The 26,022-nt window shown below is 52.4% G+C and overlaps 1 protein-coding gene across 2 annotated transcripts; it reads right to left on the reverse strand.

Annotated features, from left to right (window-relative positions):
* Positions 1–5,963: 5,963 nt before the first annotated feature.
* Positions 5,964–20,093, reverse strand: LRFN1 (leucine rich repeat and fibronectin type III domain containing 1). 2 transcript variants are annotated; one of them, XM_079799331.1, is made up of 6 exons: positions 19,982–20,093; positions 17,368–17,400; positions 14,795–14,849; positions 12,942–14,384; positions 10,897–10,983; positions 5,964–7,868 (listed from the first exon to the last, which is right to left on the reverse strand). In XM_079799331.1, the coding sequence occupies exons 4-6, from the start codon at positions 14,345–14,347 to the stop codon at positions 6,953–6,955; spliced, it is 2,409 nt and encodes an 802-aa protein (XP_079655457.1). In that variant the 5' UTR covers positions 14,348–14,384; positions 14,795–14,849; positions 17,368–17,400; positions 19,982–20,093; the 3' UTR covers positions 5,964–6,952. The 2 variants fall into 2 exon arrangements, with proteins under 2 accessions (XP_079655457.1, XP_079655458.1); XM_079799332.1 differs by lacking the exon at positions 10,897–10,983 and having other exon boundaries at positions 19,982–20,091.
* Positions 20,094–26,022: the final 5,929 nt, after the last annotated feature.

Raw genomic sequence — 26,022 nt, forward strand, 5'->3', positions numbered from 1 at the left:
TAATCCTCACCCAGGGATATTTTTTCATTGATTTCTAGGGAGAGTGGAAGAGAGAGGGAAAGACAGAGAGAAATATAACACATTGGACCAGGGGGGGAGCCTGCAACCCAAGGAATCGAACCCGGGACCCTTCAGTTCACAGGCCAATGCTCTATCCACTGAGCCAAACCGGCTAGGGCTTTCACAGTTTTTAGAAGCAAAGAAAATCTTCCAGGGAAACTCCCTGTTGGATGTACATGCTTGCTTCATTGGCTAAAATTTAGTCATATGCCCAGGTCTAACCCAATCACTGGCAAGGCAGATATAATTACAAAGATGGTGTTAGACTAATCAACACCCACCTCTGAGGCTAGGGAAAATGTGTCCCAGGGAGAGTGAATACCTAAAACAAATTCAGAGCTCTTCCAGAAGGGAAAAGGTGGGAGACAGAACTAGGGAGCAGCCTAAAATGCCACATGGAGGTTCCAAGGTTGTGAATCGCTTGCGGGACTGATATCCAGCGCCTCCCCCCCCCCCCCCCCCCCCCCCCCCCCGCAACAGGAGCACAGTTTCTGTTGTTAAAATGCTGGGACACTTTCATACCAGTTGGAAAATAGCTATTTCCCCAAGATCCCCCTAAGCAGGTCATCTCACCCATGCAATCCCAGCCATCGCCCTGGAATCCCTATACCTCCCCACAATTCAGCAATCAAAAAATTAGCGTCTGATACGGGGGTGGGAGAGGTGTTCCATGATCTGCTCCAATGCGTGGCTGGTGTGCGCTCCGATTCTAACAACAATGTAGTTGTTAAATAGCATGCTGGCATCTGCAGCTCGCGCACAACGTGTGTTGTGGTTTTTGAAAAGTGACCACCAATCCTTGGACATTTCTCCCTTCGAGAGGTGGAGTCAATGTGTTCCTCTCACTGAACCCGTATTTGTGACTTCTTCACCCAACAGAATGTTGGAAGTCAAGGCGCATGGCTTCCCACAGCTGTCCCACCTACCTCTCTCGGGACACACATCTCAAACTGTCCCTCTTGGAACCCGACTGCCAGGCTGCGAGAAACCCAAGCACACGGAGAGGCCACGTGAACATCCTCTGGGTGACAATCCCAGCTGAACTCAGCTTTGCAGTCATCCCAGCTCAGTAGCCAGACACGTGAGTAAACAAGTGTTCAGATATTTCCGGCTCCCAACTGGGGCAGAGACAAGCCTTTCCTGCTCCGCCATGATCAAGTTCCTGAGCCACAGAATCTTGGAGCATAATAAAATAACTTTTGTTTTATGCCACTAAGTTGTGTGTGTGTGTGTGTGTGTGTGTGTGTGTGTGTATGTGTGTGTGTTTAATGAGGCAATACACCACGATCCACTGAAGTTTCTGAATGGTTGAGTTTTGGTCACATTACAGGGGTTTCAGAATCATCCCCATAATTCTATAACTCTCACACCTTTGCATTCTCATGTTTTCTCAGTTAGGAGATAAAGGCGGGAATACAGCCATGCACTAGAAACTACATACAATCCCACAGCCACTCTACTGCCTTATATGGTTTGTAAGTGGCAGAACCCCAGTTTGGATGAGGGCAGCAAGGTGCCCATCCCAGGGCATAAATTTCTTCCCCCTTCCTCAACACCTGCTTCCCCAGACTCCCTTGCAGTTTGGAATGGTCATCAGACTAAAGGGCTACTTTTCTTTTTTTTTTTTTTTTTTAATCCTCACCCGAGATTATTTTTTCCATTGATTTTTTTTTTTTTTTTTTTTTTTTTTTTTTTTTTAGAGAGAGTGGAAGGGAGGAAGGAAGGGGAGAGAAAGAGAGAGAGGGAGGAACATTGACATGAGAGAAACACAACGTTTGGTTGCCTCCCCCGCACGCCCTGACCAGGGCCGGGGATCAAACCTGCAATCCAGGTACACACTCTTGACCTGGAATTGAACCTGTGACACTCCGGTCCATGGGCCAATGCTCTAACCACTGAGAAAACTAGCCAAGGCAAGGGCTTCTTAAATGAGTTACTTTATACAATGAATTTAAAACAATTTTGATACATATGTTTATTGCTGTTACTCCTATTATTATAGAATTTTTTCTCCCTTGACACACAAAAAAATTTCCATTTGTTCCCTTCCTTCCTACTTCGTTCCTTGGTATGAGGATGTGAGACCTGGATCTCTGATGGCCATTGAATATGAATCTATCCTTCTCAGGAAGGTAAAACAGAGGGTAGGAAATGGGTCCTTGTTGATATCAATAAGCCATTGCACCAAACCTCCAAACCCTCTAACTCCAGAATTCCTCTTCAGTAAGATAACTGAATGTCTTTAGTTGTGTTACTTGGGTTTTCTGTTTGCAGCCTAGTGAATCCTCACAAATCCATCTCTGCATGCCCAGCACAGAACTCAGAGAAGGTGGTCACTTAATATTTGATAATAAAAATTTGAATCCTGTAGGACATCTGAGTTCAGGCATACGGCCCTCTTCAATCTGAATGCTATAATAAAAATAAGGTTACAAATCCACTTGGAGAAGCACAGGCCTAAAAAGAAATTCTGAACTGGATATATTTAGGTTTTACCTGCTCAGCATCCATTTCTCCTGCTAAAGCTCACTTTCCCAATCCTTCATGTGGTTGGACACAAGACTCAGGTTTGCTCAATCAGATTACCCCATCTACAGGTCACAGTGACAAGCCTTCTCTGGTCTTCCTAATGACGGCCTTTGTAGAAGCTGTTTCCTCTGCTTGAAATATGCCCTACTACTCTCCCACCACCACCATGTCTTTACCTGGCTAATTTCCCTATGTCTGTTAATATCACCTCCTCTTCCAAATACCCTTCAGAATGGTCCACTGGGATTTATATTACTTTTATAGGCCCAAAAGCTTTCCCATCTGGTAAGAATTTGGGATCAACCATATGAAATTGCCAATATTCTACCGTTTCCAACCTACAAAACTGGCAATTTCGTCTGATTCAACCTAAAAAACAATTTCTTTAGCTACTCCCCTCTCCCAGGCCACCCAACCTGGACACCTGAATACTGAGGGCTAAACTACCCCCTACCTGGCCAACCGAAGCATTCCATTCCCTTGGAAGCCATAACCAGTGCAAGGGTGGCATGTGACCCCAATCAGTCCAATCGGAGCCCTTGCCTGGGATGTTGTTGTGGTTTCATGTATACTGGAGAGTTTGCCGTTTTCCCACTGGGCTATGGCACTGGAAGGATTGGGTTTGTGTCTGCAGATAAATGGCCACTTTCCCAGCACATGCAGCTGAAGGGAATGACTGTGAGCTGAGACAAACAGAGAAATGCGTAGGAGAGTGTCTTGACGGAGTTGAGTCTGGGGTCCAGTCTCCTTGTGGGTCTACCCTAAATTGTTTCCTTCCTAGTTACATGAGCCAATAAATCCCTGCTTTTTATGTCTCTTCTGTTAAGCTGTGTTCCTGTGACTTGCTACCAAATGACTTTGATTAATATATGTCCCTGAACCCGTAGGTGGGGTAAGGCTCCCACAGTTTCCTTTTCTTCTCCCATCACCGCCCTATTGCCATCTGTCTGTCCAGGAGGGCAGGGATTATATCTATCTTGGTCACTGCTGGGTCTACAGTGCCCAGCACAGGGCCAGGCACAGAGCAGATGTTCATACACTCCCCCTTGGAAAATCCAATGCCCTCTCTCATTGCTGTTCCCGTTCCTTGGTTTTAAAGCTCTCAGTTTTGAAGAGAATATCATTGGCATTAATTCGCTACTAAACAAAGGGCTTAGGGTTACAGGAGAAAGAAGGTGGTGGATGTCCTAAACCAGGGACCATGTGGGCCCCAAACATGTTGATGGATGGATGCCAGGTTCTGAGATGACAGTTCCCGATTTTGTTTTGAAGGCAGGCACACCCCACAGCTGGGGTCTCCACAGAAATCAGACCATCCACCACCCCTGCTCACAACCTTCCTTTGGCTTCCCACAGCTCTGAGAATAAAATCTTGACTCTTGACCACAAACCACAAGCTTCTGCAGAATCTGCTCCCTGCTTGCCTCTCCCACCTGCTCTCCTCCCACTCCAGTCCAGACACAATGCCTCCGACACACCAAGCACCATCCTTTCTCGGGGCCTTTGCACATGCTATTTCCATTGCCAGGAACGCTCTTCCCACAATGGATCTCTTCAGAATGGATTTCTTCAGCTCCAATATCACCTTTCTTGATACTCTCCCCCTCCCCCGCCCCCATCTAAAGTACACCTGCCAGTCATTCTCGGTCCCAACACCCTGTTTTCATTCATTTCATGACATTTCTTTACCACCAGACACTCATTACATATTTACTTGCTTGTTTACTGCCTCCCCCCAAGGCACAGGGGTTTCTTTATTATGTATATATAATGTCTTTATTGATCTCAGGGAGAGGGATAGAACATCAATGAGAACCATTGATCAGCTACCCCCTGCATGCTCCCTAGTGGGGATCAAACTCACAACCCAGGCATGTGCCCTGACCAGGAATTGAACCGTAACCTCCTGGTTCATAGGTCGACACTCAACCACTGAGCCACACTGACCAGGCCACAGGGATTTCTTATTTGTCTATTTTGTTCCCTGCTCTATCTCCTGCACAGGGCCACATATATAGTACATGCTCAATAAAGTTTTATTGGGTGACTCAGACAATATAGTCAGATGATCAGGTGTGCAGGATTTTGAGGCAGTAAACTTTCCAATCACAACTCTGCTGTTTACTGGCTGTATGATCTTGGGCAAGCTCCTTAACCTCTAAACTATTTCTTCTTCTAGAAACATAGGTGCACACACTACACGTCAGCTGCAGAGTATAAATGTGATCATGCTTACTATGAAAGTAACTTCATTTTTGAGTGTTTGTGCCTGGTGCTGGGTTGCATGCTCTTCTTTCAATCTTTATTGTTGAGAGTAATACAGATGTCCCCTCCCCCCCCCCCTTGCCCATGCACCAGGGAGGGTTTGTGAGCTCAGTGCCTAGCACGTGGGAAGCCCTCAGTACCCAGGAGCCATGATGACCGAGATAGATAAGTGTGGCTGGGTCACTGGGTGAGGGAGCCTCCTGGCCTGTGGTTCTCTGGTGCCTTTGTCCTTGATGCCTCCCACCCTGTCTGCCCAGATCTTCCCCCTCCCTCCTGCTGTTTCTATTTCTGTCTTTCTCTCCTCCTCCCCAGGCCTCAGGGGGGCCCTGGCTAGCATGAAGTCTCTTCCTTCTCCAGGATCAGGAAGTTTTCACTGCAGCACCCCTCAAGGATTAGGGTAGCCCCCAACCAACTTTCCTTCCCCAGCCTCAATCCTCAGCCTTAACTGAAACTCCCCTCGCCATACCATCGTCTGTGCCCCCGAGCAGACCCCTTCTCCACTTTCAATCCCTCATATATTCCAGACAGTAACCAATGAGCTCTTTCCCTCCTTCCTCCCTCACCAGGCTGGCTTGGGATTCTTGTGCTCAGCTATCATTGGGGTCATTCCCCAGCCTCCAGATGCAACAGTGTAGTGGTAAGGAACAGATAAGACCCTGGGATCAAACTGCCAGTTCCACCATTTTCTCACTGGGATCTTTGGGCACGTGACTTCAATTCTCCCTGGTTCAGATTCCTGTCTATAAAATGGAACCAAAGATACCTACCTTGGACAGTTGCCCAACCTCAGAAAGAGGAGCTGTGCTTAGCACAATGCCTCTATGTGGAATGAGCATTCACTGACTGCTCAGCAGAATTCTGTGGTTAAGAGGACAGATTCAGAAGTCAGGCTGCCTGCCTTTTCAAGCCCCAACTTTGCCACCTTCTGGTTATATGATCTTGAGACGTTTCTGGGCATCAATTTTCTCATCTGCAAAATGGGATAATATGTTCTAGGGTTGTTGTGAGGATTAAATTACTTAAGTGCTTGGCACACAGTAAGCACTCACTAAATGTTAGCTATTATCATTTTATTATTATTTCCCACCTTTAAGTCTCTCAGAGGATAGGAAATTGTCTGCAAGTCTCCCTGGTCCCAGTTAGCCATCCTTCCTTCAGTCTCACTTAATCCTTATGCTGTAATCTAGGTCACACACACACACACACACACACACACACACACACGACACAGGGGCACACACAGAGGTCAGTAGAGCGCCCTCGGACACAGAAAAAAATTTAATTCTGCTGCGGCGGGGGTCCTGGCTCCGTAGGGAGGACTTTGTTTTGGATTTTATTCATGTGGGGATTTACTTGAGGAAAAAGGAAGGAATAGGGAGAGTCTGGTCCTTCCAGTGGGACCTGCCCGGGAGAATGTGTAGTGGGGGGAGGTAATCCCGGAGAGACAGAGAGACTGGACAAAATATGGGAGGGCAGGAGAAGAGACGACGGGACAGAGAAAAAAGAGACAAATAGAGAAGAGCAGAGACATAAGACAGAGAAGACAAGAGAGCAGGATAGACACAAAAGAGGGGAACAGAGAAAAGGGGACCCCAAGCCAGACCCTACGGGATCAGAGAGGTGACTGGGCTGGGGGGTGGGGCTTTGGAGGCCGCCGCGGGACAGAATAGGATCTAGTCCAGCCAGATACAAGAAATGGGCCCCTCGTCCCTGCCCCTGGTCCCGGGCAGGGGGAGGAGGCTCGTGTCTCAGTGCTGCAGTGTGGGGGGGCCCTGCCCCTCCCCGCGCTTCGCTGTGTAAGGCACCAGCTCCGGCGAGGTCCGCGAGCGCGCTGGGGGAGGGACAAGAGGGGGCGAGGAGTTCTCACGGGAGGAGAGCCCGGCGGCGGCCTGCTCCCTAACTCCCCAGGACACGGTGCATGGCCTTGAGCCTTAGCCGGAGGCGCAGCGCCCCCTCGGGAGAAGGGCCTACCTCCCCTCCAGTCAGAGGTCTCGGCGCTGTGCTTTTTCCCTCCAGTCCTGCCCCAGGGCCTGGGCAGCTGGCTCAGCGTTTGTCCTGTCCGTGGCACCAGCAGTCCCCGGTGCCCGCCGCCCGCCGCTCACACGGTACTCTCCAGCATCCACTCGGTGCTGGTGAAGGCCAGGCGCGCGCGGACAGAGCCCAGCCCCAGCTCTCCGTCCTCCCCGGCCACGCCCCCTCCGGCCACGTCCAGGTGCGGCGTGGAGCGGTGGCGCTTTGTCCGCCGGGCGCGGCGCGGGTAACTGTGGCTCTGGAAGAGCACCCCATAGTCCCCGTCAAACGAATAGCGCTGCTGCGGCCGAGGCCGTGCCGCCCCAGGAACCAGGGCTAGCGTGGAGGGCGCGGCAGCTGGCGGCTTCAAGGCCCCTGAGCGGCTCCTCCGAGGGCCCACGGCGGCGGCTCGAGACTCCTCCCCAGAGGCTTCCTCCGATGGCAGGAGACACAGCGAGGTGGCCGAGCCGCCCAGGGAGCGTCCAAAGGCGGCCTCTGGGTCTGCGGAAGCTGCCGGCTCCACCACCGTGGTCTTGGCTTCCACCTCCACGGCCGCTGCCGCCGGGGACGCCTCCTCGCGGAGCGCCACGTAGCACTCCTGCGCTGGCGGCGGGGCCGGCGGCGCGCCTGCACCTGCACCTGCACCGTTGGTTTGCGAGCACACGTGGCTGACACGCGGGGGCGACCTGGAGGCGCCCTTGACGCGGCGGCCATCTCCGTCGCCATAGACCTTGTAGCGGATCATGAGCAGAACGATGAAGACGAGGACCGAGGCAACGATGACGCCACCGATGGCAATGATCATGGTGCCGCCCAAGAAGTGGGCCCGCAGCGGGCGGCAGGGCGCTGGATCCCCAGCCGTGGTAAACTGCACGCAGCCCACCACGCGCGTGGCGGGCAGCGCTGTGGCACCGTCATCGTAGACTGCCAGCACGCACAAATCGTAGGCGCGGCCTGCCGCCAGGTCATTCACCAGGAAGGTCTGGCTGGTGGAGGGGATCATCCTGTGGGAAGGGGCAGGATCAGCATGGGGTTAGCTCCACTCTGAACCAAGCCATTTCACTTGTATGTCCCACCTACGGTGACCAGTGGGAACCAAGCCATGCGTTCCTACCAGTGTCTCACCCTTTACCAGGACAGCAGCCATGCAGGCAACAAATTTCTAACTTCTCAGGACCACTGCTACAGGCCACGCCTTTCATCTGCATGCCCTGCCCTCAGACCAACCCCCTGTCTTACTGCCTAGTTAGAACACTATCTGTCAATCATACTCCCTCATCTACATATCCTAGTTCTTGAATGAGAGGAGTGCTATAGCTTTTATGCCCTACCCTAAAGGGAAACACCCTCTAGCAGTGTCTCACCATATTAGGGTAGCAACAACTGCCATTCAAGGTCTCTTATGTACATATTTTCATCCTTGAAGGGGCCCCATTACTACAAGCCCCACCCCCTACCAGATGCCCCACCCTCACAAGTGGTCAACTCACACCCCCTGTCTTTATGACTTTAGAGAGAAAGGAAGGGAGAGAAGAAGAGGGAGAGATAGAGGGGCAGGAGAGAGAGAAAAGCAGTGCTTTTTGTTGTTTCACTTATTTCTGAATTCCTCGCTTGATTATTGTATGTGCCCTGACTGGGGATTGAACCTGCAACCTTGACTATCCAACCAACTGAGCCTCTAGTTCCTCTTTATAAAAAGAAAATATATATATCTACAATAATAAAAGAGCAACATGCTAATTGACCGTACCTTTGCAACGCCCACCAGCCAATCAGGCGTGCGTATGCAAATTAACCCAACAAAGATGGCAGGTTAGTTTGCATATACAGGCGCCGAGCAGCTGGGGGCGGGGCGGGGTGGGAAGTAGGCATCCTGCACCACCCCAGCCGCTCTGGGCCTCTGGGCAGCGTGGGAAGGCAGAAAAGTGGCTCCGGCCAGAGCAAAGGCAGTGCCAGGAGCCAGGGGAAGGAAGGCCCATTCTTACATGAATCTTTGTACATTGGGCCTCTAGAATGTGTGTGTGTGTGTGTGTGTGTGTGTGTGTATAATTATTGATTTCAGAGAGGAAGGGAGAGGGAGAGAGAGATAGAAACATCAATGATGAGAGAGAATCATTGATTGGCTGCCTCCTGCACACCCCCTATTGGGGATCAAGCCGGCAACCTGGGCATGTGCCCTTGACCAGAATCGAACCTGGGACCTTTCAGTCCACAGGCTGACACTCTATCCACTGAACCAAACCAGCCAGGGCCCTCTAGTTCCTCTTATATCCCTACCCTTTCAGGGAAACGATTTGTGTACAGGCCACTCCCTTTATCTGCATGTCACATCTTTGGGTAAATTCATCTCCTAGCTGCATATATCTTCTGAGACAATTTCCAAGCCCCTCAACTACATATTCCTGCACCACACCCCACAATAGCCCACTGGGGATGATTCCCCTACTGTGCTAAGGCCGTGTCCACTCTTTGCATGTCCTGAAACCTCTCTGTGTGTGCCCTACCCTATACTGCCACAAGTCACCAACTCACACCCCCAGGTAAGTCTCATCTATAATTATTGGGTCAAATGTAGCCAAGCAAATATGACCCCTTCTTGCTCTAGGCCCCTGCCCTCAAATGAGGGGCAGTGCAGAGAAGTGGTTAAACTGACAATTCTGGGAGCCAGACTGCCTGGGTTTGAGTCTCTCTTCTGCCACTTGCTAGCTGTGACCTTATACAAGTTTCTTTCTTTCTTTCTTTCTTTTTTCCTAAATCCTCACCGGAGGATATTTTTTCCATTGATTTTTAGAGAGTTCGAAGAGAGAGGGAAAGACAGAGAGAAACATCAGTGTGAGAGAAACACATAGATTGGTTGTCTCCTGCACGCACCCTGACCAGGGCTGGGGCCTGAGTGGAGCCTGCAACTGAGGTACATGCCCTTGACCGGAATTGAACCCGGGACCCTTCAGTCCACAGGCTGATGCTCTATCCACTGAGCTAAACCAGCTAGGGCCTTACAAAAGTTTCTTTCTTTCTTTTTTTATTTCATAGAGGAAGGGAGAGGGAGAGATAGAAACATCAACGATGAGAGAGAACCATTGGTTGGCTGCCTCCTGCACGCCCCTTACTGGGGATTGAGCCTGCAACCCAGGCAGGTGCCCTTGACTAGAATTGAACCCGGGACCTTTCAGTCTGCAGGCCAATGCCCTATCCACTGAGTCAAACTAGCTAGGGCAGTGGTTCTCAACCTTTCTAATGCCGCGACCCTTTAATACAGTTCCTCATGTTGTGGTGACCCCCAACCATAAAAATTATTTTCATTGCTACTTCATAACTGTAATTTTGCTACTGTTATGAATCGTAATGTAAATATCTGTGTTTTCCAATGGTCTTAGGTGACCCTGCTAGCGGTTCTCAATGGGGATATATTAAGAATTAGTACATCATAGAGACGATGTAAGTATGAATTAGTTAACATACCCAAAGCCTGGCACTTAAAAATTTCATCATTATTAGCTTCCATCCCACTCTATGTTGGCCAGTACCCTTGCTGTGGCTCACACTCTGCTGCCAGCTGCACCCTCCCTCATCTATGAGACCATTCCCACGAGGCCTTGCTCCTTCTGTTGGGCACACCCTTTCCACACTGTCGGCCAAGTCCAGCTTTGGCTAACCTGGGACTGCCACATGCCCATCCCTCAACCTCACAAGCTCTCCTCTCCTACAAAGGTCTTAGTGGGTCACCAGAGACAAGGACCACATCTTCATCTGCACGGGACCACGAAACAGGAGCTCCACCTCCTCTAAGAGGTCAGTGCCCCCCACTTACCTCTCGGATGCTTCACCTTCCCTCCAGCCAGGCCACCTTCTGGTCCTGAAGCTTACGGCCGGCCGTTGTCCCACTTCCCGAAGCTTCCCCACCACCAAAAGCCACCCTCCAACCAAAAGGCTTCAAGTGAGGGCCCTATCCCCTCTAAAAGACCCACCCACTTCTCCAACTCTCCCCTTGCCTGCAGTTTTACAGCCCACTCCTCCCCCTCCACCTCATACCTCCCAACCTTGAGCCCCAGGCTGTAAGTCTTCCTTTTCTTTCCATCTCCCCTCTCAGAGAGACTAGGATTCCTCTTGCTCCTTTCCCTAAAAAAAAAACAGTTGCTAGGGGCTCCCCCCTTTCAAGGACAGAGGCTGGCTCCTTAAGAAAGCTTGAGCCCACATGTCTCTAATTGGCTGAAAGACCCAAGCAAGCAGCAAAGCAGGCTTCTGATTGGATGTCACCTCCACCCATGGCAGAAGTGAGGAAATTAACCCCTACTGCACCACAGTGCAGGCATCTGCAGTGGGAGATGGTGGACTGGAACTGTGGCCCTCAGGGGAAGGGAAGAGCCCCCAGATCTGTTGCTTAGCTAGGGACAGAAGGGAATCAACATCTGAATACATGCTGGGTCTGGGTCCTGAAAACCTCCCTGCATCCCACTAAGTAGTGGCCACAGGTTAGAGAGAAAAGGAAGGAAAGAGAGAAGTGGAGAGTCACAAACCAAGAGTTTTTTACAGAAATGTATTACCCAGCTCCACTAACCCCTGCTTGGCAAACAGTGGGTACACAATAAGTGTGTGTTCAACATAAAAAGGTCAGGACTAGGAGTTAGAAGGGTAAGAACTGGAATCCTGGTTCTGCCACTTTCTGTGTAACCTTGAGCAAGTGACTTCCCTCCACGGGCCTCAGTTTCCCTATCTGTAAAACGGGAAGGGGATCATCACTGCTTCACATCAGGGTTGGAAAGATCAAATGAAGTAGCATCCTTGGCAGTGCCTTATAAAGGTTTTTGTTTTGTTCATTTGTTTGCCCTCAGGTTTGTAAAACTGGGCCAGTGTCTGATCTGTCTCGGTGGCCCCAGGGCCCAGCATGGAATCTGACATGCAATAGGCATCTATTCAGTGTTTGATAACCAGATTCTAAAAGAAAAGAAAAATGAGGATGACAGAGACAAAGTTTTCAAAGGCATTTACTCGTTCAGCCAACAATGGGAAAGCACCTACTGTGTACCAAGACTGTGGTCAAGAGAATCCTGGGGAAGAAAGATGACGATGGAGGCCAAGAGGCAGGCTTTTTGGGGTAGGTCTGAGCACACCAAAAAATGGGGCTCCCAAAAATGGCTTTACAACCTCTGGCATTACCAAGTGAAGTCAAACACAGGATTAAGCATACAGCAGATGCTCTCCAGTATACATGAAGGAGACAGAGCCAGGAAGAAGGAGAGCCATTCACAAAGCCCTCAACCACTTATCAAGTGCCCACTGTGTGCCAGGTCTACGGCTATGAGTCATACTTAAAAAGCTACCGAGATGAAGGACACTGCAAGGCCAAGGCTACAGTAATTCAGCGAATACGAGCTGCCTCCTTCCTCTGGACCATAAGGTCCCTGAGGGTGGGGACTGGTCTTTTGGTCTCCCAGGGTCCCCAGCACTCTCAGGGCCTAGCACAGAGCAGGGCCTCAGTGCCTAGCAAGGGCAGGAGGGAGAGATGGGACAGACAGAGGCAGATGTGAAATTAAGAAAATAAGAGAGCTGACGGGAGAAAGTAGCTCTTTAATGTCTGTCCATACCAGGGCAATGGCTTCTAACCCAGTGAATAATGAAAATAACTTACATTTGTATATTTTGGTTTTCTGTTCTATAATGTTCCCAATGTGTGGATACAGAAGCACTGGCATATAATTTATAAATATAAATGTAACTGTTAGATGTGTGTGTAATGTATGTGTGCGTGTGTGTTTCATGCTCCAAAATGTTTAACTGACAAGGTACACAAGCAACACCTTTGTTGAGCAGGACTATGGACCATAAGCTCCATGGGAGTGGGGATAGGCGGGGTACACTCACTGTTATAACTCCAGTGCCCCAACCTGACTCCTGTGGGTGCTCCACAACGATTTGCAAAATGCATGGAAAACAGAGAGAGACCGTGAGACAGAAGGAGACAGAGCAACTCTGTACGGCCATATAGAACCCCAGCGGAGCAAGAAGGCCTAAGGAAGTGGACAGAAGGGAGGGGGGACCCTCGAGGTGGGAGGAGGCTCTGGGACTGAAGCACCCACCTGTAGACGAGGGAGTCATCAGCGGAGCTGTTGTACTGGACTTGGTACATGCGGATGCCGGGCACCGGCCTCTGCGCCGGCCAGCGGATGAGCACAGAGCTGGAGGTGAGATCCGCCGCCACCAGCCGGCGCTCAGCAGCGGACTCATTGGCGCCAGGTCGGCTAGGCGTGGCGATGTCCGAGGAGCCGGGCTCCGTGAGAGGCGGCGGGGCAGCCGGCGGGGGCGCCATCAGGGGCAGAGGCACCACGCACACCTCCACGGGCGCCGTGGCTTCTCCAGCGGCGTTGGAGGCGATGCAAGTGAAGGTCCCGCTGTCCCGCAAGGTGGTGATGGTTACATCCAGCGTCCCATCCCCCCGGACCCGGGTCCGGCTGGAGTTCCCCAGCAACCGCCCATCAGGCGCCACCCAATGCACCACCGGCTCGGGGTCACCCACGGCACGGCAGCGCAGGCTGACTGCCTGGCCCTCCACCACGAGGGCCCGGCCCCCCGCCTGCCGTGTGATCAGCGGGGGTTCGCACAGGAACTCCTCCTCGGGGATGGACCAGAAGTAACGGTCAGTGAGGTGCTCGGGGGTGGCGCACGTTTCCAAGTCATCCTCCCTGGTCAGCCGCCGCAGCCAGAGCAGCTCGCAGTTGCAATGCAGGGGGTTGCCACCAAAGCTTACCGTGAGTGGCGTGGGCGGCTTGGGCCCGGGGCCCTGGGACCTCAGGAAGAGCCCGTCAGGGGGCAGTTTATGGAGGCGGTTGGAGGTCATGTCCAGGCGGACCAGTTTGTGAAGTTGCACGAAGGTGCCTTCCGCAATGTGGTCGATGAGGTTGTGGTCCAGCGTGAGGGTGTTCAGGTTCACCATCTGGCCCACGGCCTCCCAGGGCAGGGCCTCGAGGTTGTTGTAGGACAGATCCAGGTCCTCCACCGTGGACAAGAAGGCATCGAAGGCAGCCGACTCCACCCGGCGGATCTGGTTGTTTCCGAGAATCAGGTGGCGGAGGTTGCCCAAGCCACGGAGCTGGTCGCCGCGCACCTCGGCCAGGCGGTTGCTGTCAAGGTGCAGAGCCCGGAGGGCACGGAGGTCAGCAAAGGCGCCCGCGGCCACTTGGCCGATGGTGTTACGGGAGAGGGTGAGGTGCACCAGGCTGGTCATGTTGGCGAAGTCTCGGCGGCGGACGGCCGCAATGAAGTTGTCCGTGAGCCTCAGTTCCACCACACGCCGGTCAATGGCTGGCGGCACAAAGAGCAAGCCGGTCTTGGCGCACAGCATGGTCAGCGTGGGCGCCACATTCTGGCAGATGCAGCGGCCAGGACAGGGCTGGCCATGAGATGCCCCTGCCCAGAGGAGCAGCAGAAAGGACAGGGCTGCAGGTGGTGGCAAGAGCAGCGCAGAGGAGAAAGGGCCGGGAGCCATGGTGCAGTGGGAAGGTGGGAGGAGTGGACAGTGAGACCTGAAGGAGAAGGAGACACGTCACCCAGGCACAGAGCTTGCTTGCCAGCCTGGTTGCCCTGGGATGTTCTGCTCGGAGTCTAACCCAGATCCTTCCCTTCCTGACAACCAGGTTCTGTAGGACAGTGACAGCACTGACCCTCACTTGGCATGCATTTGTGAATAGATAATATATTAATGCTGGTTGATAAATTACCACTGTCCCCCCCGAATGCCCTGTCCCCACCTCTGCCCCTCCCCTAGGGGTTCCCAGACCTCTCATAATCTCCTAACCAGAGGGGTGACACCTGGCCCTGACTGGGCCTTCTAGTACCCACTGAACATTTTGAAAAATCACTGCTAACTAGGGTTTAAGTTCATGGATTTCAAAGCCATATTCCCCGGGTTTCAAAGTCCAGCTCTGACACTTACTAGCTGTGTGACCTCGGGCAAGTGTCTGAACCTCTCTGAATTTCGGTTTCTTCATCTGTAAAAAGGAGATAAAAAAGAAAGAAAGAAAGAAACAGGCCTTACCTCTGTGAGGGTTAAATGGATTATTGAGAATGGTGTACTACTTATGAACAATGCCTGGCACATAAAATGTATTCAATACATGTTAAGTATTATCATCATCGAGTGCCCATTATGTGCCAGGTATAGAAGTATGCACTATTATTAAAGGAAAGTGCTTTGGCCCTAGCTGGTTTGGCTCAGTGGATAGAGCGCCGGCCTGCAGACTGAAGGATCCCAGGTTCAATTCCGGTCAAGGGCACATGCCCAGGTCAAAGGCTCCATCCCCAGTAGGGAGTGTGCAGGAGGCAGCTGATCAATGATTCTCTCTCACCATAGATGTTTCTATCTCTCTCTCCCTCTCCCTTTTTTTCTGAAATCAATAGCGACACACACACACACATATGTATATATATATGTATGTATATATATATGTGTGTGTGTATATATATATATATATATATATATATATATATATATATATTAGTATATATATATGAAAGTGCTTTGAAATCAGACAGATTCAGGTTCAAGTCTTGGTTCTACCCACTTGCTAGCTCTGTGACCCCAAACCAATGATTTCCCCTAACTAGGCCATACTTGCTCTTCTGAGCTCCCAAGCAGGGGGCAGACTTCTGTGCTCACATCTGCGGACACATAAAGACCCCATACATGCCTACACAGACACACAGACACTCACTCACACACTCATGCCATTCCTCTGCTCCAGGCAAAACCTTCCAGCAGGGATTCCCCCGTGGCAGCTGCAGCCCACGACATGTCAGTTCCCATCACAACATGGGGTTGGTGGGGGGTGAAGAGGAGAGGATGCAAAGGGGGCATCCCTGAAACTGTTTTCACCCCATCCTGCACCCCAGTCCCTGCTGGCCCGCCTCCCGGGAATCTGCAGTCTGGGGCTGTGACCTGGTGTGGCCCTGATCCTTCATCCCCGTGGGGAGAGGGAATATAGATGTGGAGAGGAGGGACCAAGAGACTCAGAGAGAGAGGTGAAGAGACAGCGAGAGACAAGGGGGAGGAAGAGATAGACGGAGAGGGAGAGGGAGAGGGAGAGGGAGAGGGAGAGAGAGAGAGAGAGAGAGAGAGAGAGAGAGAGGAAAATCTTAAAGAAAGGTGAAGAGACAAGGATTGAGAGACAGAAAAACTGAGTAGAGGAGACAAAAAATAGAGACTGAGACATAAAGATGGAGAGAGGAAGTGAAAGAGGGAGAGAAAGGAAGGGAGAATCGGATTGTATAGAGAGACAAAGAGTGAGACAGAAACTGAAGGGGACAGTAACTGGGCTGAAGAGAGAAAAAGAGGCCGGGTCAGGGGGTCCCACCATTTCCGAGGCCCCCAACTTCCTTGTCTTGCACTCCCTCTGGGAGACTGGATTGGACAGGAAGCCCTGGCCTGGAAGATGGAACTCCTGAGTTAGGAGGCTCCGCTCTACACCTGTCTGGCTGTGGGTCTCTAGGGCTCAGAACCCCGCTCTATGCCAGTGACAGCACTGGGGTGAGACTCAAGTTGAAGGAACTACAACAGCAATGAAAATAGCTAACATTTAGCCCTGACCAGTTTGGCTCAGTGGATAGAGCGTCGGCCTGTGGACTCAAGGGTCCCAGGTTCGATTCCGGTCAAGGGGCATGTACCTTGGTTGCGGGCACATACTCAGTGGGGAGTGTGCAGGAGGTAGATGATTGATGTTTCTCTCTCATCCATGTTTCTAGCTCTCTATCCCTCTCCCTTCCTCTCTGTAAAAAATCAACAAAATATATATTTTTTAAGTGAAAAAAGAAAATAGCTAACATTTATTGAGAGGCAGTGCAGTATTGCGAGACAGAAACCGAACCCAACTGCCCAGGTTCACACCCCAATTCCCCGCTGTGTGACCCTAGTCAAGTGACTTACCTTCTCTGTGCCTTAGCATGCTCCTCTGTAAAATGGGGCTAATAAGAGTACCTACCTCATCAGGTTATTGTAAGGATTATGTGAGATAATGCAGTGTAACATGATTAGCATACCTCCTGGCAGAGTAAACACTACATGAACGTCTACTGCTATTGCTGGTGTTATTTCCCTCTGGCTCTCTCAGCCACCAGCAGGCTGGACTCCCAGGAGATCTTCCCACATGCACACACAAATGGTAGACCACATTCATGTCACTCTCCCAAAGCAGGGGTCAGCTCATGTCATGAACGCTCTTATACCCTTTACTGCCATCATGAGGAAACCCCTCTTTCTTAACTACCTTACCCATCCAGAGAGGGGATGCCTCCAAGCCTGAGACCCCCATCACTACCCATGCCCTGGTTCTATGAGCCCTTACCCAAACATGATGCTCCTGACCTTGTCACCACCCCATCCCTAGCCTGGCCCCTCAGGACACTGCCATGCCCTGCACTGAAATCCTTATGAGGCAGGGCTCCAGGCCTCCAGAGGGGCTCAGAACAAGACCAGCCACTCCCCATCTCCCCAGCAGGAGGGACCCCACTCACCTCTCTTCAGGGGGTCAGGGCCTGGGCCAGTACCTACAAAGAAACAAAATGACCCTGTTAGCATCCTTCTGGTTCCTCACTGGAGATGTGCCTCAGAGACCATCTCAGCCAAGGAAGTCCCTGGTGTGATCACACTCTCAGCCCTCTTGCTGCAGGCTCTGCTTAATTGCAGATGGACCCAGAAAGTAATCTCTAGAAATCAAGGAGTCTTGGCCTCAGAATTGTTTACTCTCCAAAATTCAGGAGTCCAGGACATTAGCCTTTGTCCTCTGGGGTCTCAAGAAGCCAGTGACACCAGCTCCCTTCTCCCTAGATCCTAGAGTCTGGAACCCCACCCTTTTCCTCCCTCAGACTCAAGAGCCCAGGTCCCAGTCCCTTCCATTCTCAAGACCCAAGAATTGAGCCCATCTTCCTTCTCCTTTAGATCCAGGATCCCAGCCTCCTCCTTCCAGAGTTCACCTCCCAGTCCCCCAACTTCAAAGATCTAGGTGGTACCAGGAGCTGGGGAGGGATCAGAGGTCCCCATGCTCACCATCAAATCATTGTCACACCAACATGTGTAGACATACCAAAACTCACATGGGCCCACAACTCAAGTCTCTACACTTGTATTTCCATAGGTACACCAGCATGATCTCTGTGCCCCCACCCCCCACTGGCTCTTGGCCTGAGATGTGGACACACTTGTGTCCATGAGCCCCAGGCTGGACCCCAACATACCACAGATCACACCACATGAACCCCAATCCCACTGGGTCCAGAAGCAGGGTCAGCCTTGTGCCAGGGACATAGGCATGTGTGTGCATACAATCCTGCACATATATGTTTGAACACACACAAACTCACTCTTGAGAGACCAACACTGATGCATAAATGAACTCACAACATAGACAGACACATACCCTCAAGGTTGACACACCCGCATACAACCACACATGTACAACATTGATTCTTTCTTGCACATTCACATACAAGAATGCACACACACACAGATGCGCATGCGCGCGCACACACACAAACATGTACCTACCCTTGCAGACAACCAGATATATGCACCTATAACAGATAATACCCTTGCACACTCACCAACACACGGGCACACACATATAACATATACTAACTTGCACAATCAAAGATACACAGGTAAACACTCTTAAATGCCCAAACATGCTCAGACAACTTCACATATCCCCATGATGTACAGTCACAAAGCTGATATGTTCCTACACCAACAGATGCAAAAATGTACACACTAGCTGATATACACCTCACACACATACACAGAACCGCGAGTATACATAGACACTTACAAGGCTGATACACACTCAAACAAGCACAAGGTACAAAAAGATCTACCTTTTGCACAGACACTCTGAGATGTTAACTCATAAAGAAATGCTCACACACAGCCCTGTAAGGGATTTACACACTTACAAATGCACACAAAATATTGAACCACAGTGACATAGTCAACAGATAGGCACAGATTCACACTCACACACATACATGGACACACATCTCTCCCAGTCCTGAGGCGTTCTTGCCCACTTACTTTGCAGGCCAAAGAAATCCTAACATCCCTCCTTCCCACCATACCTGCCCCCACCACCACAGCAAAAGCCAGGGCCAGAGGTCAGAGTTCAGCAGGTCGAATCTCAGAGGGTGGGGGAGCTGAGTCCTACAGCACTAGTCTAAGGCGATCCCCCTCCGCCCCCCCCCCCCCCCCCAGCAGCCCAAAGGTCTCCCAGCCTGGCCATCTGGATGCAGGCAACTCTGGCCCCATCTGCGGAGATCTGTCGGGTGTGGGGATTGGGGTGGGGTGGGTGGGGAAGGGCCAGGTCTGCGTGCCTCCCCTCGGGCCCATCTGTCCACCCCTCGGCCTCTCATCCCTCCATCTGTCCACCTACCAACCGCCCATCCCCCCACCCACCCAGCCACCGGGAAGGGGAAGATATGGCCGTCTCCCCCAAGGACCGCCGAGGACCCCCTCCCCCCGCCCCACACCAGTTGACCTGGACCGAGGGAGCGGCAAACTCCCCTCCCCCAAACCACACCGAGGCCTGGACCCACCAGGCGCTGAGCCCCAGCCCCGGCCCGGAGCCTGACGTGGACGCACAGATACACACCCTCGGAGACACACAACCCGCAGACCACACACATACACACACAATATGAGCACCAGAGCGGGCACACCCGCCTCGCAGACCCTCGGATGGGCATCCAACCCGGGCACAAACCCCCGAGGCTGCTAGCTGAGCGCACAGCCCGGCTGAGGGGGCTCCCACCTGGACACACAGCCCACGCGCGCACACCTGCACACACAGCCCCTCCGAGGGGCGCGCGGCGGCCCCAGAGGCAGCGCCGGAGGGGCAGCCGCTCGGAGACACGCGCACGCACGGCCGGTCGCAGCACCCCGGCTCGACACCCAGCACACGCCCGGGTGGCCACACGAGCGGGCGCCGCTCACGCCGGCGCCGGGCACACACAGGGCCGCGCGAGCGCACGCCGGGCCGCCGCAGCACCGCGGACACACACTCACACGCTCGCGCTCACACCCGCGTTCACACCGGCGCCCCCGCCCGCCACCTCCCGGGCCGCTGCGGGCCGCGCTCACCCAGCCCGGGGGGGGGCCCGGGCCCAGCCCCGCCGCCGCCGCCTCGCTCCGCGCCATGGTGGGGGGAGGGCCGGGGGAGGGGGCGCGGTGCTGCGGGGCCGCCTCCCGCCCGCCTCCCGCCCTCCCTCCCTGGACGCCGACGAGCTCCGCCCTCCGCGCCGCCCGCCACCCGAGCCCCGCCGCCACCAGCGCCGCAAGGGGGGAGGGGGCGCCGGCCGGAGGGGGCGGGCGGGACGGCGGGACGGCGGGACACCCGGACCCCCGCCCAAGCCCGGGGCCGCCGCAGACCCCTCTCCACTGCAGCGCCGCCGGCCCGCCCCCAGCCTCTTCCCGGCCCCACCTCCAGCCCCGCCGGCTTCCCCAGAGACCCCCCAGACCACGCCCCGACTGGCCTGGGATCCCGGATTTCTAAACAGAGACCTCGGATCAGGTCCCAATGGCCAGGGGGACCTCGGGCCATGCCTTACCTCCTTTGAGGACCCAGAACATGTTCTACAGCCACCCGGGACCACAAACCACGTCCGACTCCCCTTGGTGACCTCAGACTGTCCTCACACCCCATCAAAGACCCCAGCCCATATGTTCCAGAATCCCAGGGATCCAAACCACCCCCATTAAGGACACCAAATCGTACCCCAACATTCAGGTGGGTCCACACCCTAGCCCTCAGAGGCCCCAGGCCATAGGTCTAAATCCAGGGAAACCCCAGATCATGCCTTACTCTCTTTGGGGACCCAGCCCATGTTCTACAGCCCCCCACGACCACAAACCATCTCCCATTCCTTGGGGACCCCCAGCCATGTCCTCCACTCTCTAGGACCTCAAACCATCCCCTCACCTCCAATAGGGATTCCCAACTATGTCTACGTTCTAGAGGGCTCAAATATGTCACTTGTCCCCATGGGAGACCCTAAGCTTTCCCCATTACCCCCATTAGACCCAGACCATCCTCCCCCCCAATAGGCTCCTTGGTTTCCAGAACCCCTGATTTGCCCCTGATTCTTTCCCATCCTTCCCACCAGTTCTATCCTCGTGAGGACCCTGCCCCCTCCCTGCTCCTGTTCTCTCCCTTGGACCCAGCAGAGCCTTCCCCTTCTCTGTGACGTCAGTGTAGTCCAGGATTTCCTGCTCCTTCCGTGTTCAGACCCCGTAGTCCAGGGGTCCTCAAACTTTTTAAACAGGGGGCCAGTTCACTGTCCCTCAGACCATTGGAGGGCCGGACTACAGTCTAAAAAAAACTATGAACAAATTCCTCTGCACACTGCACATATCTTATTTTGAAGTAAAAAAACAAAACGGCAAAAACACCCGCATGTGGCCCGCGGGCCGTAGTTTGAGGACGCCTGCTAGTAGTCCAACGCTACCCAATGACCATCGGCCCCTCCCCCAAACCCCACTGAGTATGTCAGGCCACGCTTCACCTCTTTCTGAGATATTCACTGTGCCCCCAAAGGCCTCACCTCAAAGTCTGTCTTATTGCCGCCCCACCCCACCCCGCCCCCCAGATCCCTGGAGGCCCGAGCACTTCTTTTTGGATCCCACTGTATCAAGGTCCTACCCCAAACCCCCTTCCCTAAATTCTTCCTTTCCAGGTCATCACAGGACGCCTGCCTTGCTCCTCAGATCACGGGCAGCTCTGCAGAGCCTATCTCTGGTGGGCCTTGAGCCCACTCACACCCAATCCCGCACACACCAAGCTCTAGATTCCACCTCCCACCCTGGTTCCTGGTGCTACCGGCCAGGGCTGGGCAAACAGAAGCGGGAGCGTTATCACCACAGCAAACGTGGACACACGTCCAGGACTGCTCACGCCAGGAATGGTCCTAATGCTCCATTCACTCTCACCGCAGCCAGATGAGGAGGTTTCATCCCTACCTCCATGTTACAGAAGAGGAAAATGGAGCCTTAGAGAGGTTTAGTCATTTGCCTAAGTTCTCACATACACAGTAAGTGGCAGGACAGGATGGAGGTGAAGGGGAAAGAGGGTGAGAGCAGACCTGGGATGGAAAGGAGAGGGTAAGAAGAAAGATAAGCCGAAACCGGTTTGGCTCAGTGGATAGAGTGTCGGTCTGCGGACTGGAAGGTCCCAGGTTCGATTCCGGTCAAGGGCATGTACATTGGTTGCGGGCACATCCCCTGGTGGGGGGTGTGCAGGAGGCAGCTGGTCGATGTCTCTCTCTCATCGATGTTTCTAGCTCTCTATCCCTCTCCCTTCCTCTCTGTGAAAAATCAATAAAATATATTAAAAAAGAAGAAAGATAATAAGGGAGACAGATACCCAGAGATGAGAAACCAAGGCAGGGCAACCTCACTCACAAAGCGTATCTGGCCCTGTGAGCTCTTATCCTCATGTCCGACCATTCTTGTTTTCGGCCTCAGTGATGACTTTTCGGTCTTTGGATCCACGGCTGATTCTTTTTTTTCATACAAGTCTTAATTCAAATGTAATCTCTTCGGAGAGGCTCTCCTTCCCCACCCCCACCCCCACCAATGGTCCTGATATCTGAAAATTACTTTGAAATATATATAAAATAGGTTGATGGATGGATAGATGAATGGATACATGACAAAGCAAGTGCAGTAAGATAGTAATGGTGGAATCCAGGTGGTGGGTATGTGGGTATTCACTGTGAAACTATTTTGACTTTGCTGCATGTTTGAAATGTTTCAAAATAATGTTAGGAGGGGGACAAAAGCAGGAGGACTCTTTTGGAGACTAAAGAGGCAACAAAAAACAGCCCCAACAGGTCCCACCACTTCTATCACATCACCTCATTAGGTTTCCCTCAGAGCACTTATTACTCTTGGTAATGATCTTGTTTGCTTGTGTGTTTACCTATTTCCTGCTTACTTATTTGTTTATTGCTTACTGTCTAGTCATTGAAATGTAAGACTTCTGCGGGAAGTGGCATGGGCACCCATTTTTTCCAGTGTTTAAACGACCATTGATCCCCATGGGTGCTCAGTAAACAGGTGTTCTTGAATGCCTCTTGGGAGAGGATCTGGGAACTAGGCCCATTACCGACTCACCGACTCACCGTAGAGACCACACTCAGGAACAAACATGTTCTCCTAGCCTGCGGTCACTAGAAGGGAAGGGGTATAAGCCAGTGGCTAGGGTGTGCCCCTTACGGTCAGGGGGTATGAGTTGGCCTGAAAAAGAGGGCAACAGGTAGAAGTAGATAGTGTGACGATTCCCCTGGGGCCCTAATTCCTGCCCTAGACTAATCTAATTCTTCCACAATTTATCACCCCTACCCCCACTCCCCATGCCCGTCTCTAAGGCTCCACTCCAAAGCAAAAACCCCAGCCTTATCTAAGCAAAGCACCTCAATTCTAGGTCCCACACCCGAAGTCTAAGCCTCACACCTTAGACACCACCCTAAAGTGTATAGTATGTATTAAGACTTCTTTTTAAAAAATATATATATATTTTTTATTGATTTCAGAGAGAGAAAGGGAGAGGAAGAGAAACATCAATGATGAAAATCATTGATCAGCTGTCTCCTGCACAACCCCTACTGGGGATGGAGTCCACAACCGGGGCATGTGCCCTGACTGGGAATTGAACCCTGACCTCCTGGTACTAGCCGGGCCAGACTTCTTTAGCTGTGTCCCTGCAACAAGTCTAAGCCCCACTCCACAGCCAAAGCCCTACTTCTCCGTCTTAGGCTCCACCCCATAAGCAGCTAGTTGTTAGCCTGGACACTGGTCCCTCAGACCTAGTCTAGGTCCTCCATTCTCAGCTCTACCTAAAATCCAGTCCCACCTCTCCAACCTAAGCCCTGCTTATATTCTACGTTAGCTAGAAGTGCCTAGCAAAGCCTAGGGCCAGGATTCAAAAGTTAGGGAGCCTGTCTGGCCAGTGTAGCTCCGTGGTTGAGCATCGACCCATGAACCAGTAGGTCACGGTTGGATTCCCAGTCAGGGCACATGCCTGGGTTGCAGGCTGGATCCCCAGTACAGGGGTGGGGAGGGGTGCAGGAGGCAGTAAAAACATTTTTTAAAAATTGAAGAAACACCCTAAAAAGGGATATGCTAGAGAGAGAGAGAGAGAGAGAGAGAGAGAGAGAGAGAGAGAGAACTAGGGAGCCTAGAGGGGAGGTTAGTGGAAAGAGGGCAGTCCCTGATTTGTACCGCCCTGGAAGGAGGAGCCCCAAACCCGAAGCACCACCTCTGTGCTGAGTATTGGATAGTGTATGCTCTTCTGGCTTCTCTGATTGGTCCTTCCATAATCCTTCCAGCCAAACCTACTCTGCATTGGGCTGCTCCTCAGAATCACTCTCTGATTGGTGCCTGTTTTCCAAACTCCCTGCTTCTGATTGGGTAATTCCTTGTACATGCCTCTTTCTGACTAGATTGTTTGCAATCATAAGCTTGGACACAGACATACGTTTAACTATTGGGGAGGAGGAGGGAGAGTGGGAGGGAAGGGAGGAGGAGAAGGAGGGGGAGATGGCCCGCCTAAGAAAGGGCGTGGCCAGTTGGCCACAGAATAGCCTTGGGTTCAAGTTCTAACGACATAATCCTAGCTGTGGAACTTCAGGCAACCATTTTTAGTTTCTGTGCCTATTTCTTCATCTGTAAATTGGGGATAATGTACCTTCTTCATGGGACGGTGTAAGCATTAAATGAGTTAATAATACCTATAAAGTGCTTATAGAAGTACCTAGCACATAGGAAGCCCTCCGTCAGAGGGTTAGCTGTTGTTATTAATTTGATCATGTAAGTGCACAAGCTGGAACTACCCCTTTTGCCTCTCTGACCTCTGCAGGCCAGGGAATTGCTTGACCTCTTAATTGAATGACTTCTCCTATACCCCGCCCTCCTCCTCTCCCATCTCCAGCCATCAGGGACTCGGGCTGTGATCAGAGGGAGGGGTCGAGACGCGCCTGGCAGAGAGATGAGGTAGGGCACCAGGACAAGTGTCAGAGGAAAGGAGCTCATCACACCCGGACCTTCCTCTCACCACCTGCCCCGCAGGAAATTGAGGGCAGGGGATTTCTTTATGTGGAGTGCTTCTATCCTGAATCCCTCGAGCAAGGCCGTGTCCTGCTTGGGAATAAGGGGGCGAGGGTTGGGGCAAAGTGAGGTGGTGAGGGGATGGTGTGTCCTGGCTGGGAAGAATGGGGAAGGGTTGGAGCTGGAGAGGGGCAGCCCAGGCCCTAGGTCACAATGCCACTGTTACCATGGCAACAGCTACCTCTATAGGGAACCTGGAAAGGAGTGGAGGAGGGAGCCGGGTCCCCTGAATCTGGGGACATAGAGAGCTGAGACGTTAAGGAGAAGCAATGAGACTGAAAGAGTGATTTATAACTATGGAGATCTGCCTGTCTTGGAGTTTTCAGAGCCTAGTACACTGTTGGTTCTCAATAATGTCCCTCCGAGACAGAAACAAAGAGCCTGAGGGAGTCAAATGCCCAGGGATGCCAGAAGAAAGAAGCATCTCCAGACAAGGGCGAACAGGATGTCCCTTTCCTGGCCCCCTCAACATCATACCCATTAGTGGTCCACTAAGGGTCCTGGATCTTCTTTGCCTTTCCCAGCACTGGAACCTCTAGGTCTACCCAACCACACAAACAACCCACCCCAACAACTCCCAAGCCCCTGAGCAACTATGTTTGATCTTTCAACAACTTTCTGCATTTAAATTCTTCCTGCCTGAGGCCTCACTGAGAAAAGTAGCATTCCGTGTAAGCTAATGCCTGCTGACCCCTAGAGCTGAGAAGGGAAGGGAGGAGGGGAAACGGACACTCTCTCCTTTACTCTCAGGGACCCAGGTATCCTTAATCCCCTCCGGAGTGGCTCCTTCATGGATTCGAATATTCCCCCAATTCCTGCCGGAGACCGGGCCTCCCCCATACTTCCTAGGAAACCCCACAGGCTTCTTTCAAAGAAGCAGGTATCCTCCTTTCCTCCCGGAATCCAGCGGACATCCTCTTGGTCTGCCTGCCCTCTGCTAGCCTGAGGCTGGTACTGCAGGGACTGTCAGCTGGCGCCCACAAGGAGAAACAGAAACTGAGCCAGAATGGGAGGATCTC

Source organism: Cnephaeus nilssonii, assembly GCF_951640355.1.
Source record: "Cnephaeus nilssonii genome assembly, chromosome: 20".
NCBI classification, from domain to species: Eukaryota; Metazoa; Chordata; class Mammalia; order Chiroptera; family Vespertilionidae; genus Cnephaeus; species Cnephaeus nilssonii.